General features: G+C 38.1%; 2 protein-coding genes and 1 non-coding gene across 5 annotated transcripts; all 3 read left to right on the plus strand.

The window, feature by feature from the left end:
- The first annotated feature begins 223 nt into the window (after positions 1-223).
- On the plus strand, positions 224-1,201 carry LOC148742242 (uncharacterized). The gene has a single exon (XM_088753280.1). The coding sequence runs from the start codon at positions 224-226 to the stop codon at positions 1,184-1,186; it is 963 nt and encodes a 320-aa protein (XP_088609406.1). The 3' UTR covers positions 1,187-1,201.
- A 1,610-nt stretch (positions 1,202-2,811) lies between these two features.
- Positions 2,812-15,056, plus strand: LOC148742243 (uncharacterized). 3 transcript variants are annotated; one of them, XM_088753242.1, is made up of 12 exons: positions 2,835-3,091; positions 5,992-6,519; positions 7,205-7,313; positions 7,579-7,701; positions 9,044-9,104; positions 9,317-9,939; positions 10,270-10,362; positions 10,974-11,066; positions 12,385-12,558; positions 12,753-12,850; positions 13,376-13,509; positions 14,793-15,056. In XM_088753242.1, exons 2-12 carry the CDS (start codon positions 6,017-6,019, stop codon positions 14,840-14,842), a joined length of 2,061 nt encoding a protein of 686 aa, XP_088609368.1. In that variant the 5' UTR covers positions 2,835-3,091; positions 5,992-6,016; the 3' UTR covers positions 14,843-15,056. The 3 variants fall into 3 exon arrangements, with proteins under 3 accessions (XP_088609384.1, XP_088609368.1, XP_088609379.1); XM_088753258.1 differs by lacking the exon at positions 12,385-12,558 and having other exon boundaries at positions 2,812-3,091; XM_088753253.1 differs by lacking the exon at positions 2,835-3,091 and having other exon boundaries at positions 5,692-6,519.
- A 791-nt stretch (positions 15,057-15,847) lies between these two features.
- Trnat-ggu (transfer RNA threonine (anticodon GGU)) lies at positions 15,848-15,920 on the plus strand. Its single transcript has one exon. It is a non-coding gene; the product is annotated as a tRNA-Thr (tRNA).
- Positions 15,921-16,219: the final 299 nt, after the last annotated feature.

A 16,219-nucleotide genomic window follows, 5' to 3' on the forward strand; every position in this document is an offset into this window, starting at 1 on the left:
TGAAGTACCGCTGTTATGGAAAAGCGATGCTCTGCCATTGAAGCCAAACTACCTCCAGGTAGTCAAGAGACTCGAGAGTGTCGAAAGACAGCTTAGAAGAAACCCAGAGAGAGCCAATGCTTATAGAGGACGCCATCAATCGAGGAACAGACGGAACATCAAAAGACCTTTGGGGGAAACACCACCTAGTAGCAGAGCCCTACGAGGCTATAACAAGAGCAACATGACTACGACTGAAGAGCCTCAAGTTGAAGAAAAACAGCCGGTTGAGAAGAAAGTTGTTGCCAGTAAAGTGACTGGTGCAGTAAAGTGGTTTAACGTGAAGAGCAGTTATGGCTTTATCAACCGAGATGACAACAAGGAGGATATATTTGTTCATCAGACTGTCATCAAGAAGAACAATCCCAAGAAGTACTTGCACAGTGTTGGAGATGGGGAGACAGTGGAGTTTGATGTTGTATCAGGAGCGAAGGGACCAGAAGCAGCCAACGTGACAGGACCAGGTGGAAGCCCTGTGCGAGGAAGCAAATATGCTCTGGACTGCCGAAGAAACTACTACCGCAACTATCGACATTTCCGTCGTGGGAGACGCCGCCCCCGTGGCGGGCCCAACTCCGCTACCAACGGAGAGGTTAAACCGAAGGAGGATGATAAGGAGAAGAGGCGACTCCGCCGAAGACCACGTCCCAGATATAGGCGCAGGTCTGATGAGGAACGCCCTGAAGGCGATGAACAAGAAGAACGAGATGGTGATCATGAAGGAGGAGAAGAGGGAGAAGAGCGTCCGGCACAGAATCGTCGCCGTCATCGTCCTTACCGCAGATCCTACAGGCGCCCTCGTAGAGAGGACGGAGTGAGAGGAAAGTGGCCGATGGGAAGAGTTGAAAGATTGCTTCCTGGAAAAGACGGCTTGATTCGTACTGTTGTTTTGAAGACAAAGAAAGGGCTTCTAAGGAGACCTGTACAGAGGCTACCTCATCTGGAAGCAAGCAGTACTCAATTTGGAAGTGGTGAATCAGGTGAAAGCGCTGCTTACGGTGGGGAGTCGTTACTCGAAAGGTCAAGAAAAGGGCGAAGAAGAAACAAGTTACACAGAAATCAGTGTCAAGTCTCCAAAAGTATTGGAGAGGTGGAAAGGATGTTCGGGCCAGGACCCGCAGTGGGAGGATCTCACACCCCCCAGTGAGACTGGACTTATGACGGGACCACCCTACTGAGGACATTTTTGTTGCGTTACTATTATGGTATATAAAAAACATGTGCTTTTCGCTTGAAGTTATTTTAGTGGTCTGAACAAAATATTTTAGTAGTCGGAACAAAACATTTTAGTAGTCTGAACAGAACATCTTCCAACTTCAGCAAGGAGTGCCCTCGCATTTGATGTAAAAATCACAGACATGTTTAGGTTAGCTAACCGTGGGAATTTCCTAAACAGGATATTCAGTGTGGGTAAAACTCAAGGTCAGTTTTACAAACCCAAACATGACCACCTATGAAACTAATTATCCTCAACCACAACAAGCGATTAAAATGTCTAGCACGGAAAGAATTGAGCCAAGTTCAAGTACAAACTAAAAATAAAAGATCATAACTATAAATTTGTAAGAAATAGACAACTTTTTTGAGAGACATGTTTCGGCATGCTTATGTCATCTTCAATCAATGAGTAACAGAACGTGAGTAATTATATAACAGACAAGTAGATGAATCAAATTTTACAGTATGATGTAATACAAAAGCGGGTACTTATTACAACATGACATCAAAGGTTTGAACTAAAACGCTAGAGAAGTGTTATAATGCTGTAATTAGATACAATGAATATATGAAGTTCATATATTTTGAACTGCGGTATTAGATACATATGATGCACGATCCTCGCAGTAGATAGCGTTATTTAAGCAATAGCGAAAATCAGACCTGAAAAAAATCAGGCCTGTACGGGACTCGAACCACTGACCTCTGCGATACTAGTCCAGCGCTCTACCAATTGAGCTAACAAGCCAACTGGGAGCAGGCCGCTAAGTTGAATCAATTTACCATTTCAACTTTGTTGATATATTCAAATTATTTCGTTACCCCCACCGACACAGCCCCAAACAGTTTCTTTAGAAACTATCAGCCTTTATTCATTGGTACTTTAGACTAGCCCACCATCGGCATTTGCATTAGTGTTCTCAATTCATAGAAAAGCTTAGCATAAATAAAGTAACACTTCTTATTTTGCACCAATATATGAGTGTAAAGCATCTCTCAGCCACACATATTTACTAGGTTTATAAACGTCAGCCTGTAAAAGTTTAAAGGTAGAAGTCTTTGTTTCGGCAGCGGGATCTACTCAGTCCTTTGTGTTCTTATGGTCCTGATTTTAATGCGCCGGATAACGCTACTACCACATAGATAGAAAATTTTTATTTACATAAAGTAGAATCGATTCTCATTTTTACACCATTCCAATACTAAGCTATGTAGATTTATAGGCACACAGATGTTTGAATCAATAAAAATCGAAATCGCCCCCAACTGTAGCTCAGACTATGACTATATTCCGAGAGGTCATTTGATTGAATCAGTGTTTGTTAGGTATTCTTGTCTATTCAATCCTTGTAACAATTTCGTCAACTCTCCTTACTTACAAGATTTTTCATCAGGTTTCTTCACAGCAATTACTAAAATGGAAGTTTACCCGCCTGGATCATTTTTTTTTTTTAATTCATGTGCGCTTTTAGTGCGGAAAGACGTCACATCCGCTGCCTGTGGCTTTGTTATGTACTCGAAGGTCGACCGATCATATAATGCAAAAGACATAATTACCTTTCATAATCACTCTTTTTCCCGGTGTAACACAAAATAGGATAAAAAAAGATTTGTGCCCAAGTATAACTTATCTTTGTTGCGCACAATAGAAAGCCATGCTGATTCGCCTGAATGAGAGTGAACTCGTACATAAATATTAGCAACCCTGGCCTCGCTATATCTTTGGTTGATTTAGAATCTTGAACACTTGGGGTCCAACCATCGGTGCAGCTCAGTCAGGTCTGGTTACATACTTCGATAAAACAAATTTGGATCATAGAAATCTCAAAACAAGGTGAGCGACTTACATAGTAAGACTTTGTCGAGTTAAGTGTTTAACTGTTTTTTTCGTAGTTCAAAAGACTAACCGCAGGATCTTTATCAAGAAATGAAAATTTGAGTTTTGAAGTCAAAAATGTAGAATAACTAAATTGGTACGTGCGTGAATAGCGCTCATTTATTTCAACAGCTTTTCACAAACATCTCGTGCGAAAGACAGCAATCACACTCACAGTACCGATAACTTTACGAATGAAGATGGTTCGTCTGATTCATAGATTTTTTTGCATGCGATTACCATATTAGATGGCTTTTCTATATATGTTCTTCTTGGAGTTTGTTTCAACAAATAGGCTGAAAATGATCTTTGACCATGCATGCTCTTAATGAGTAGGCCTTTTGGTCTTTTAGTTCGTAGCGGATTTCTTTTTCATGCGAGAAACAGCAATTTTGTTGAAATTCGGGATTTCCGATAGGCAGAGAATTTGTTCATTTAATCCCAATAGTGCAGAGTGCTATGATTTATCCTGAAAGTGCAAATTTTATATGAAATAGATCTATTGCTAAAAAAATTTATCTCCATGTTAATTGTACACCCGTGCAAAGCTTCAAGATTCAGTTCCAATACATAAATAGCTGGCTAGAAGTAGCTACCAATGAGTGTTATCATCGTTGATTTTTCCGGCTTGAAAAGATGCCAGTATTTCCATGTCAGTATTGAATTACGATTTCGTAATTAAAGAATAGCATCTGTTGAGTTGCCTTTACAGCAAAATACTCATCCATCATTTGAGTTGTGAACGATGCGTAAAAAATATGCATGGTCTACCGCAGAAAGTATTTTTTCTCTAAAAAAATAGTTTCCTCGTTATCTCATAAAGCACAACTCTTGATAAACTACACAAATCTCATCATTTGAATCCATTTTCCAAGACGAAGCGTATTCACTGAGGAGCTGTTTAGGCTAATGCCTTCATCACCTGATAGTTAGGTTAGAAAGAGCGATCAATTGATCGACTGCAAATCGTCTGACATAAAGTAGTTATAACTCTTCTCTTTTCAAGCACTTAACTTATTCCAGACAAGTAAACTTCTGGGCTGATGTTCTCAAACCAAACACTTTTAGAAAGATTAGTAATTAACTAGTACTATCTCGAAAGAGTCAAACAAGTATGCTCTGAGTTAAAAGTGTGAAGAAAAAGTTTAATGGCGTCAATCATTCGCAGTTTGCTCACTGTTCCTGCAATTTAATTTTTAATTACATCAATAGGTGCTTTTACTGAGCCTTGAAGAAATCTTGGGAAGAGCTAGAAAAAGTACTTCCGTCTATCTATTTTTAAAAGGTTACGATATTTCGGAAAACCTTCACGTCAACAGCAACCTTTTGGTAACCTTTTACGGCCACAATTTGTTGCTGACACCACACATCACTGATTAGGGAAACTGAAATTTATAGCATTCAAATTTCAATTCGGCCTTACTAACCTAATTGCTGTCTGTTCAATAATAGGTCGCGGATGACGTCAAAATGACGTCAAAATGCGGTATACGCGGCGCAGCCGAGTGTGTCACGGTTGTTATCATCACGTTTTTATTTCATCTATGAGATATTATTGACCAGACGCACAGCAACATGGAATCTGATCAAAACGCGGTGCAGCCGACTTGTGTGTCACTTTTGTTTTTATCACGTTTTTATTTCATCTATGATCTATTATTGACCAGATGCACAGCAATATGGAATCTAATCAAAACGTGGTGCAGCCGAGTGTGTAACTGTTGTTTTTATCACGTTTTTATTTCATGTATGATCTATTATTGACACGACGCACCTCAACGATGCACAAAGTTATAAATGGTGACATCATCATTCTATACTTCTGTCCTCCAAAGTAAAAAGTAATAAATTCTCCTGTATGCTCTGAGTTAAAAGTGTGAAGCAAAAGTTTAATGGCGTCAATCATTCGCAGTTTTCTCACTGTTCCTGCAATTTAATGTTTAATTACATCAATAGGCGCTTCTACCGAGCTGTGAAGAAATCTTGGGAAGAGCTAGAAAAAGTACTTCCGTCCATCTATTTTTAAAAGGCTAGGATATTTGGGAAAACCTTCACGTCAAACAGTAACCTTTTACGGCCACAATTTGTTGTTGACACCATACATCACTGATTAGGGACAATGAAGTTTTACCTATAGCATTCAAATTTCAGTTCGGCCTTAATAACCCAATTGCTGTCTGTTTAATAATAGGTCACGGATAACGTCAAAATGTGGTGAAAACAGAATGCGGTATACGCGGCGCAGCCGAGTGTGTCACTATTGTTATTATCATGTTTTTATTTCATCTATGATATATTATTGACCAGACGCACAGCAACATGGAATCTGATCAAAACGTGGTGCAGCCGAGTGTGTCACTGTTGTTATTATCACGTTTTTAGTTCATCTATGATCTATTATTGACCAGATGCACAGCAATATGGAATCTAATCAAAACGTGGTGCAGCCGAGTGTGTCACTGTTGTTTTTATCACGTTTTTATTTCATCTATGATCTATTATTGACACGACGGACAGCAACGATGCACAAAGTTATAAATGGTGACATCATCATTCTTTACTTCTGTCCTCCAAAGGAAAAAGTATAAAATCTCCTGTAAATTCAACCTGTAAATTTCTGGAGAAAACTTCCAGCAGAATTGTCGCCTATACTTTAAACTCTATAAAAATTATCGCATAATGGAAGGGTTTAAGGGTAGGTTATTTTTTTAATTTTGTTTCCTGTCAGTCCTCCTGGGCCCTCAAGTTTTGCCTTGTAATTTCGGGGTTTAATAAAATGCTTTTTCCTTGCCTTTTTTTCTTGTTTATTGTTTTATTTTTGATTTTGATTTTATTTTCTTATCTTTATTCCTCTTTAGGTTGTTTGTATTTGCGGATTTGGACATGGAGGTCAAGAAAAATCATAACTGGAGAGGACTATCGTACTTTCAGCAGTTTTCCTGCGGAGTCGGGCATGTGATTAATGATGTCACTCGCCGCATGTTACAAACATTCCGGATGATTTTTCTCATGAGAGTGGTTGGCATTCCTGCAACCTATGCCGGCTTGATTGCTCTTTACAGTCTTTTTGCCGGTGCATTTATATTTGTTCCAGTAGCAGGTTTTTTATGTGATAAGGTTAAGATTCCGGTCCTGTCACGCAAGCATGGAAAGAAAAAATCGTGGCATTTGTTTGGAACTATTACAACTGCAATAGGTCTGCCGCTGTTTTTCAGCAAATGTTTAGTTTGCGGCAGTGAAACCAGTGAATGGGTGGTGCTGTTGTATTACTTTCTCATTGCCACCGTACTTTCATTTTCCATCAACTTCGTTGACATATCGCACTTGTCGATTATTCCTGTTTTGGCAAAGGATCAAAGTGAGGCCACAAAGCTTACTACTTTAAGGTTTGTGAAACTCTTTCGATCGCTAAAGTTATATTCATGCTGAGACAAGTTCATTACACTCGGGCTGAAAGTTTTGAATTAGCGCAAGACTCAGATTGGGTCAAAGCGTGTGTTCATAGCGCGAACGGCATGGAAGCTTGAGGTGTGATGAGAAAGAGGACTCCCTGCCGCACGAATTACGACTGGACTGGTGATCAATCAGTTTAACCGCTAAACAGCCAAGTAACCATGCCTGACATTCGTGTACTTTTATGACGTAGCAAGAGGTACAATATCAAGGCACTTGAACCAAATAAATTTGCGTGAGTTGCGCAGCCCTCGTCGCGATTGTTCTCGTTACTTAAAAGGGTTTGGATAAAACAATAATAATGATAATGACAATGATAATAATAATAATGATAGTAAAATTAATAATAATGAAAATCAAACTAACAAATGTAATCATAAAGATAATAGTTATATGAATCATGACTTCCCGGTTTCGTCAGTATGTCCGTATTTCGGCGTTAAGTCTTATTAGATCTTACTTCAGACAAATCTTATCAAGTTTTGTATCTGTAGAAGTTGATTTCACTTCAAAAACAGTTACATTTAATTAGTAACAAGTAAATTCTTAGGCTGTTCTTCCCTCTACAAAACGTAAAGATTTTTCAAAGCTCACTTGCAGTTGACTACCTATTTACAGAACGGCTTTCATGTACTTAACTGGCATCGTTTCCTACCTTGTGGCGTGGCTAATTCTTGGACAAGATAGCCATGATCAGTTAACAAAAGAAAGCTCAATGGATTTTCTGGTAATTAATAATATCCACATGATTCTATTACTGCCACTGATTATTACTGTTTCAGTGTTAATTTTTTTCTCTACTTCCTTTCTTCCTGTGCTATTTACTGCTCCTTCAGCCGAGACACAGAATAAAACTGAGCATCCGACCTTTCAGGTTGTGGTAGATGGGCTCATGTTAATTTAATTAGGGTTATCGCTTGGGACAATTATATTTATGTTATGTCTATCATTAAAGTCACTTAACTACAGTTGTAACGTCTGTTCATCTACAGGTGATAACTCTGATATTGACAGCAGTAGGACTGGTTTGCTCTGCTATTTTCCATTTTGGAACCAAAGAACCTTCAGAGGATTCAAAGGACAAGGCGCTTCCTGAGTCAACTGCAGATTCTATGGTAAATTCTAATTACACAAAACTGCACCATTAAAAGAAACTTTTGGTTTCCTTATCTCTCTTATTACAGTCATTTGCAATTTTATCAGAAATTAATAAGTTCGATTAAATTGATTGATTTAAAGTAAGTTACATCTGAAAAAAGGAGACAGAGAAGGAGCTAGCAAACATGAGTAACCACAAATTATATGGAGACAGGCAGTCAACTTAAGTGTCTATGCAGCCAACAGGGTTTTTATAGTTTTGGTATGTATTTAACATGTAAAAAAGTATTCTTAAATAAGAATTGGATTCTGATGAGTCTTCGCCCTGAAATCGAGCTTTAAACTTCCCGCTTTGGCTACGCCCATTGAAGGTGACCGTGAGTTGGAGCAAAAAAGAGATTGGGTTCAGAATAGGTCGTGACGTCAAATCAGGAACGCGCCAAACCCGCCAGTGGTTCATTTCACTGTTTTTTTTTTGTAAGGTAAAGAGTTTTCGGCGACATAGATATGCCCGATAGATGTGTTGTAAAAGTACTGCGTTTGTCAAGCAAAGTAACAACACGACGCTCGAAACGCTCCTGGAATGACGTCACTCATCACCAATCTTCCCTTACGCGGTCAACTTCATTGGGCGTGGCCGAAGCGGGAACTTTAAAGCTCGATTTTAGGGTGAAGAGGCGTCAGAATCAAATTTTTTTTTACAAAAACACTCTTTTACAGGTTAAAGAGATACTAAAACAATAAAAACCATGTTGGTCGTATAGAAACTTTAATGTACTTACTAATACATCACTTTAATTTCAGTCCGGGTACACATACACACTCTTGCATAACCGCTAATGACCTACGGCGTAATTCTTTACATTCATATTTACATAAGATTGTAGGTCTTTTCTGTACATATCATTATATCAATTAAAGTTAACGTGGACGCCCGTTTTCGGAGTAGAATTAGGTTTTTTTCCTTTTTTGCTATTAAAAAATTTTTTCCTTGTTTCTCTTTTAAGTTTAGCAGTTTTTGAATTCTTTATTTACAGCTAAATGTTTCGTCTCATTTGAAATAATTATTCGATCCCTTATTGAAGGAAATTGGACTCTTGCCTCTGCATTGCAAAAGGGGTCTCTTACACCAAAGATCGGAGTCCACAATCACTTTTACCCACATTACTGCCTTGGATTTAGACCTGTAGGTTAGACCTGTAGCTAACCGCGCCAAGCGCACATCAAAGTATATACAAATATTGGGGAAAATGTGCCAATCAGTGACCTACGGTTAATGTAAATATTTACTATGTGTCCATTGCTGGTGATCTCATCCAAAATAATATTGTGTAATTTACTGCTTTATATTTGTTACAGACTGAAAGCTCCTTCATACCATCGCCTGTTGTCTTACAGTCATTGGCGTATTTTGGAATAGGTGAGTCGTTATTCATTATTCGTAAGGCTGTGCAACAACTTCACTTGCCTTGCTTTCAGCAAAGTTTCCACTCGATATCTTCCTTAACAATTTCTTCTTAATTTCATCGCTTTTCTGAAGTCAATAGACGTTTTATTTGTCTCAGTGATGTTTTTAATCTACACAGCACGTCGTTTACATACCACGTCGTTTTTTATTTTGATTTGCCATAGATCAACAGAGAAAGAAAGATATCCGTGATAGAGTAATTCACAGTCTGCGATTGTCTGAAGAAGAAACCTGCCCTGTTGGAGAAAGAAGTTTCTCCCGAACATTTTTTGCAGCCCTATTTGGAGGAAGTGAAACTGAGGAGGTTTCCGAAATTAAGACCGTAGAAAATGAAGAGCATGATCCTACACCGAACATGCCCGTTGTCTCAATGACAGTCAAAAGTGAGGACGACCTCACGTTTGTTAAGGAATTACCAAAAGAGCGAAAAATAAACCTTATGATGAGCATCTTTGATAAAATGATGACAAAAGAAAAGGATTCTAAAGAAGAAAACGACGCGAAGCCAGACAATGTCAGACCCATAGATAATATAAGTGAAGAGGATGGTGAGGGAATAATGGAAAATGGACAACAGAAGTCAAAAGTATACAACCAAGGTCAAAAACGGACCTCCGGTGTTGACAATGAAGGATTTGACACAACTGAAACACAGCTTAACCAACATTTTCAGGATGTTAGCCAAGATGAGAGAAAAGCTCTGCCATCTGCTTCTGATGTAGAATCCGCTCATCCACCAAAACCAAAGACAGTGCGAAGCTGGCTCAAAGATCCTCATTTGTACAAAGTAACTTGATTTGTGCATCTTCATTGTAATCTTTAGCTTACACACTAAATCACGAAGAACATATAACTAATAGTTTATCATGAGAAATTCAACTGAGTCTATTCCAAATGATCGAGGGAGAAATACGTACAAGATACCACATGATTTTTGTCTCTGCCACTGAAATGTGTTCCACAGATTATGAGGCTGACTTTGATATTTCGAAACGTAACCTAATTTTGTTTTTGGTGCAGGTGATATTGATCGTAAGTTAGTTCAGTATTATTGGTAAATTTCTTTAACGGGTTGGGTGATTTTTCATAAATGCTTATGATTTTTCTCCCTTTTTAGGTTGCAATTATTTACGCGTGCACAAAAGGTTCACAGGATGTGTTTTACGCCTACCTGCCCCTGCTCCTGACTGACAAACTGAAATTTGAAAAAGTATGTACAGACCTTTTTTTCTGGGTTTGAAAGCTACTGAACGTTGTAGTGATCTTCTACAGTGGTAAAACAATTAACTGGTTACTCATCCATTATCCTTTCCTTACTTCCTCCTTCCCTGTCAGTAAGCCAACTTTCCCGTGAGACAATAGAGGAGACAGAGAGACAGACAGACAGACAGACTGACTGACAGACAGACAGACAGACAGGCAGACAGACAGGCAGACAGGCAGACAGATAAATGGACAAAAATATCATCAAATAATTCATTAAACTTTTTAAAGAATTGAAAAATGGGCAGTTTTGTCCAATTACTGCTTAGGCTGGACTATTGACGAGTTAAACAATCCGAATCGCTTCCCTGTTAGCCCTAATACTAGACTGTTCATAGCCAAGAAAGTCCCCAGGCTATACCAAGAGCGGAAAATGTGTAGAAACCTCCTAAAGTTATGTTGAAATTCTACCAAAGAAAAACGTGTTCCTTTGATGGGGGAATTCAGTCACACAAATTCAATTGAACAAAATACTTTTTAATGACAGTAAAACAATCAAATCGACCAGGAGAAAACTTGTATTTTTTTAAAACTTCAGACTATTATGTTTCTTTTAAGGAAGCGATTGCCATTCTGCCATTGATATTGTTAGTGAGTGCCACATTGTCTACCCAAATATCAAGGAAGCTCTCTGGAAAAGTAGGAAACCAGGTAATAAAAAGAAAGAAAACTATTTTCACATAACGTTCTAATGTAAGCAATGATCGTGGACAAAATTGTTGACCGAATAGTAACTTAATTGCTCTTTTTGTTTATGGTCTCAAGCGCTCATATCCAACAAGCCGGAGCCGGATGACATTCCAACACTAAGCAGTTTACAATGCTAGATCTAAATACCTGCTCAAAATAAAGTGATTTCCAAATCCAAAAAGCGTTCTTGGAAGAGTACGATTAAAAATTTATTTGAGAAAAGCATTAACTGTGTTTTTCGGTTCCAGCTGGTCAACAAGCGTTATAGTTAGGCACAGTTTGTTCAATTTTTTGGCTTATGGAACCGAAATTGAAGCGATCGTCGACTGCCCACGTTTAAATAAACTGAACTTTTTGGGCTGTTAATTTACACACAAGTCTAGCCTAAACCACGGTTTTAAGCAATCAGCTGCAGTGGGCTTCAGGCTTCCTCAAGAAGATTGATTAAATGAAATAAATATCCTTCCACCTTTAGCTTTTGGCCCTCTTTACACTATTCACAAAAATAAATGTTCCGGACAAAAGGTTTAACTACATTCAAGTTTGTTTAGGACGCGGTTTTGTTAAAAAAAAGGCTAAGCTTTCTTAAGTAATCAGATCATAATATGTTTCTTGTTTCGAATGTACAAGTTATGGGCTCGAGTCCCAAACGCATTAAACAAACGTATTGTCCCAAACGTATTGAACAAGCGTTCGGTTCAAGGTCCAATTTCTAAAATTTCAAGCTTATCAAGAAGCTTTGTGCACATTCAAATATTTTGCTGTATGGTAGCAAACGGAGGAAACCAATATCATGGCTGCTCAAAGGAATTTCATAAAGAAACTTTTGCAACTAAAGGCCTAGCCAGAGCGAGAAATGTCAAAGGAAAATTTACGAGTCAACTTGAAATTTTAAAGGTAATAGGCTCTTTTTTCTGACGTGGGTATCTTTTTTATAGATCATGAGTTCCAGAATTCAGCTGCATTTTTTTTTCAATACATGGGTAAAACGTCAAAGATACGTACCATCAGATAGTGTCATTTCGTACTTTTATTTATGGCTTTGTTTTTAATCGTTACTTAATTTCCGTTGTTCCGGAGAAGCGTTCTCTTCTAGCTAAACACAACCCAGTCCAACTCAGCAAAGCTTGGGTGGATCTCATTACATAAAACATAATTCGGCAAGTGAACTGATGTCTGGAACTGGGTGAACCAATCAGAGTACTGGAAATGTAATATTCAAAGTCAAAATTTAATGGTATATATTTGCTATCTTCTGAAACTCCCCATCTTGTTTCAGTGGTCTTTCATTGTTGCTGCTCTGACTGTAATTGGATCGTGCTTGTGGTTTATGCGTATTACCCAGTCAACAAGGGTGTTCACTTACCCGGCCGTTGTTCTACTGGGGTTTGGGTCCTCCGCCATGTTTGTTAATGCACTTAGTTTTGCAACCGAACTTATTGGAGAAAACAAAGTAAGTTGGAGGACACTTAATCTAGTCTATTCTCCAAATTTTTACTTTATTTGTGACAACTACAGTATACAAATTGAATTGAATTCTATTACTAAGATAAGTAAGACCGCGCTACAAATAGCAAATGAACAAAGATTTTTTACCTTTCTTTTTGTTTAAAATAAATCCATTTTGTTGTATGATTTTTCCTGCAGGCCAGCTCTGGTTTGGTATTCTCTGTCGTAGGTATTGTCTCCAACCTGACCTCAGGAACTCTGTATCTCGTCATACAAGTTCTATTTCCTAAAGGAAGGTAAACTTGGACTTCTCACGGTTTTGAGATAAGAATTATTTTTATTACTGCAAGATATAATATGACTTTTTAGCAAAATAGGCTTCCCAGCCTGTTTCATTTTCTTCTTTGTCCTTTGTTTTACTTAAGTTTATTTCTTCCATTTTCTTTCGCATTTTTTTTTTTTGGTTTTGCGTTATACATATTCTTTTCTTTATTCTTTGTTCTTCTTGTTATTCAACGCTGTTGCTATTGGTCTTTTCTTCTCCTCTCCTCCTTTGCATCCTTCGCCCTTACCAGGCTCCATCCTGTCCAACTATAAACTCTACCAGCATTTCATGGCGCATAAAATGCGTTCCAAGAGCTTTAAAATTCATGGGATATTCTCGCGAAACAAAAGAAAGTGACTCAAGATAAGTGAAGAGTAAACGAAGGGGGAATTTTTATTGCAAAAAGTAATATTGTGCTTAAGGGCTATGTAGAAGAATTAAGAAAGCGAAATAAATGTTGTTTAAAAAGAGATAAAATGATCGCTTTTTTCCCCAGTGAGTCTGCCGATTGTCAAGAGTGTGGGAGTTACGTACAAAACGTGTTCTCATTCGTGCCCAGCTCACTGGCTGCTTTTAGCTTGCTGCTTGTTATAATTTTTCAAATTTACAAGACAGTCTGCGGGAAGAAAGGTGAGTATCAGTTTGTTAGCTGACTTAAAGCCGGGTTTGTGTGGGTAGTTATATATGGATGAACTCCACGGAATTATGTAATAAAGGGTCAATTCCTAAAGAGAAGGAAGTAGAATATTAAAAAAAATTTTGAAATTTGCAAATATAGTACACACTTCTTCAACGAAAATTGCAGTCCTGTGATGCACCTTAAAGTGCACCTACACCCAAAAACTTTTTTTCGCTTAACGAAGTAAGCTTATTTTTTTGAGTATTTCTGCGCAAAAATTTTTTTATTTGCTCAAATCTTCAATTTTCTATGCCCAGTCAAAATACGGAAAATCGGCCGCCATCTTGCCCCACGACCGAGTTTAAAGAGGAATGGCTCTAGTGGGTAATGTGACGTCAAATCGAGAACACGAAAGTCTGCATTTCACACATTTTCACTTGTTTGGGAAGGTTGTAGTCGATAATTGTCCGAAAATATGCCGACTAAGTGTGTTGTAGAAGGATGTAGCAACGTGCGAAATTTGCAAGAGGGTATCGCGCTTCATACATTCTTCATGCAACACACCTAGTCGGCATATTTCGGACAATATCGACGACAATCTTCCCAAACAAGTGAAAATGTGTGAGATGCAGACTTTCGTGTTCTCGATTTGACGTCACATTACCCGCTAGAGCCATTCTTCTTTAAACTCGGTCGTGAGGCAAGATGGCGGCCGATTTTCCGTATTTTGACTGGGCATAGAAAATTAAAGATTTGAGCAAATTAAAAAATTTTTGCACAGAAATACTCCAAAAAATAAGCTTATTTCGTTAAGCGAAAAAAAAATTTGGGTTTAGGTGCACTTTAACATAATTAGAGTGTCAGCAACTGAGAAGCAGAGCAAGTCCAGACTTTCCTCCTTTCCCCCTTCATTTAGTGGATCTGTTTCCAAATCAATTTTCTTGTCTTTTTTCAAAAGTGAATAAAAATAGCTTATTTCAAAGAATTCAATTGCGATACGCCCTCCTTTCCCCTCAATACTAAAGTCATGGCTAAAGCTCAAAAGAGGGGTTTCTGAAATCCAAGAGACCCCATTCCCCTTCCCACAAACCATTGCCACCTAATCATGCCTCTGCATATATCGTAACAACCAACACATTTGGGCTACACTCTAGAATATTTCATCTTTAAGATAAGACGATGGGAAAACCTTCAGAGAAGGAATTACAGAAATTCTCGAGGCATGGCCAGAATTTAAATATCATTGATAATTAAAGATTTTTCCGTTTCTTGTCGCTTACTCTACACTTAACAGGAACCGAGGAGGAGACTGAACCAGTCTCAGGCTATACAACCCACTTGTAATGTACTGTCATGAGGAAATAGCTATTGGTTGGCTGAAGCTGGTGGCATTTACCGTTACATCATTTATAGTAGCTATAACAATGACAGTGACTTCAAGCTTGTGTTACAGTTCTCGCTTATTGCTTCACCACTGAAGTTGGCGTTTGTGAATGGTGTGTCAGTATCGTGGACTGATTATTTTGTGTTATATTGTTTTAATAAAAATGGAAAGCCACTGCAAGCATTTTTCATTGAAAAGTTTGACTCGTGTAAAAAGTATATGTTGCTTTTTTATACCTATACGCTCCGTTGGTTTTAAATAGTTTTGTAAGGCATTTTTTTTTTTTCAGCAATATTGTACCCTATGGAAAGCGATACTGGACAAAAGTGGTCGAGAATAATTTTGTTGGCCGAGAAATAATTTTGTCTTTCGAGATATATTTTCGATGGTCCAGAATTATTTTTGACGATTGAGAAAAACTTTTTCCTTAGTCGAGAAATAATTCTCTCTGGCGAGAAATATTGTGGAAGTCCAGAAATATTTTAAAGGATCGAGAAAACTTTTTCATAGGTCAAACAATTTTTTTTACTGGTTTAGAATTTTTTGTTAGATTGAAAACTAATTCGGTCGATCGAGAATTTTTTGCCCACCGAGAATTTTTTTGGTCGATCGAGAATGCTTTTGTCGATTGAGAATTTTTCCGTCAATCGAGAAATTGTACATAACCGTACGCCACATAAATCCTGAACAATATTGCGTTAATTTAGTTCATCAAAAATGCAGAAGATTTTTGGTAGTTTTTGGCGAGATTGCTTTTACTGAGTTTTCCAAATACCTCGTAATGGTAAGAATTTATTTGAACTGCGGTTACAGAAACGCATACGAGAACGATCTTCGCAGTGAGCAGCACTATTTAAGCAATAGTAAAATTAAGACCTGAAAAAAATTCAGGCCTGTACGGGATTCGAACCCATGACCTCTGCGATGCCAATGTAGCGGTCTACCAACTCTACCAGCACCAAGTTGGCTTGTTAGCTCAGTTGGTAGAGCACTGCACTGGTATCGCAGAGGTCATGGGTTCGAATCCCGTACAGTTCTGAATTTTTTTCAGGTGTTAATTTCACTATTCCTTAAATAGTGCTGCTTACTGCGAAGATCGTTCTCATATGCATACCTCTTAATGTTCCTCCTGAAAAGTATTTCTTCTCATAATGCCTTTTTTTCGTGCAAAGATAGTTTGTATGGAATAATATCATTTCCGGTGTTTTTAGGATACCTTAGACCTTCGCGGGTGTCCTTGGCGAAAGAAATTGTTACCGCGCTATCTAACCGCCATGAACTATGTATCAATGGAAAGGTTAAATGTACTGTCCAGCAAAAAATCTTTCGTTTTAGCT

This window comes from Stylophora pistillata, chromosome 1 (genome assembly GCF_964205215.1).
Source record: "Stylophora pistillata chromosome 1, jaStyPist1.2, whole genome shotgun sequence".
Taxonomy (NCBI): domain Eukaryota; kingdom Metazoa; phylum Cnidaria; class Anthozoa; order Scleractinia; family Pocilloporidae; genus Stylophora; species Stylophora pistillata.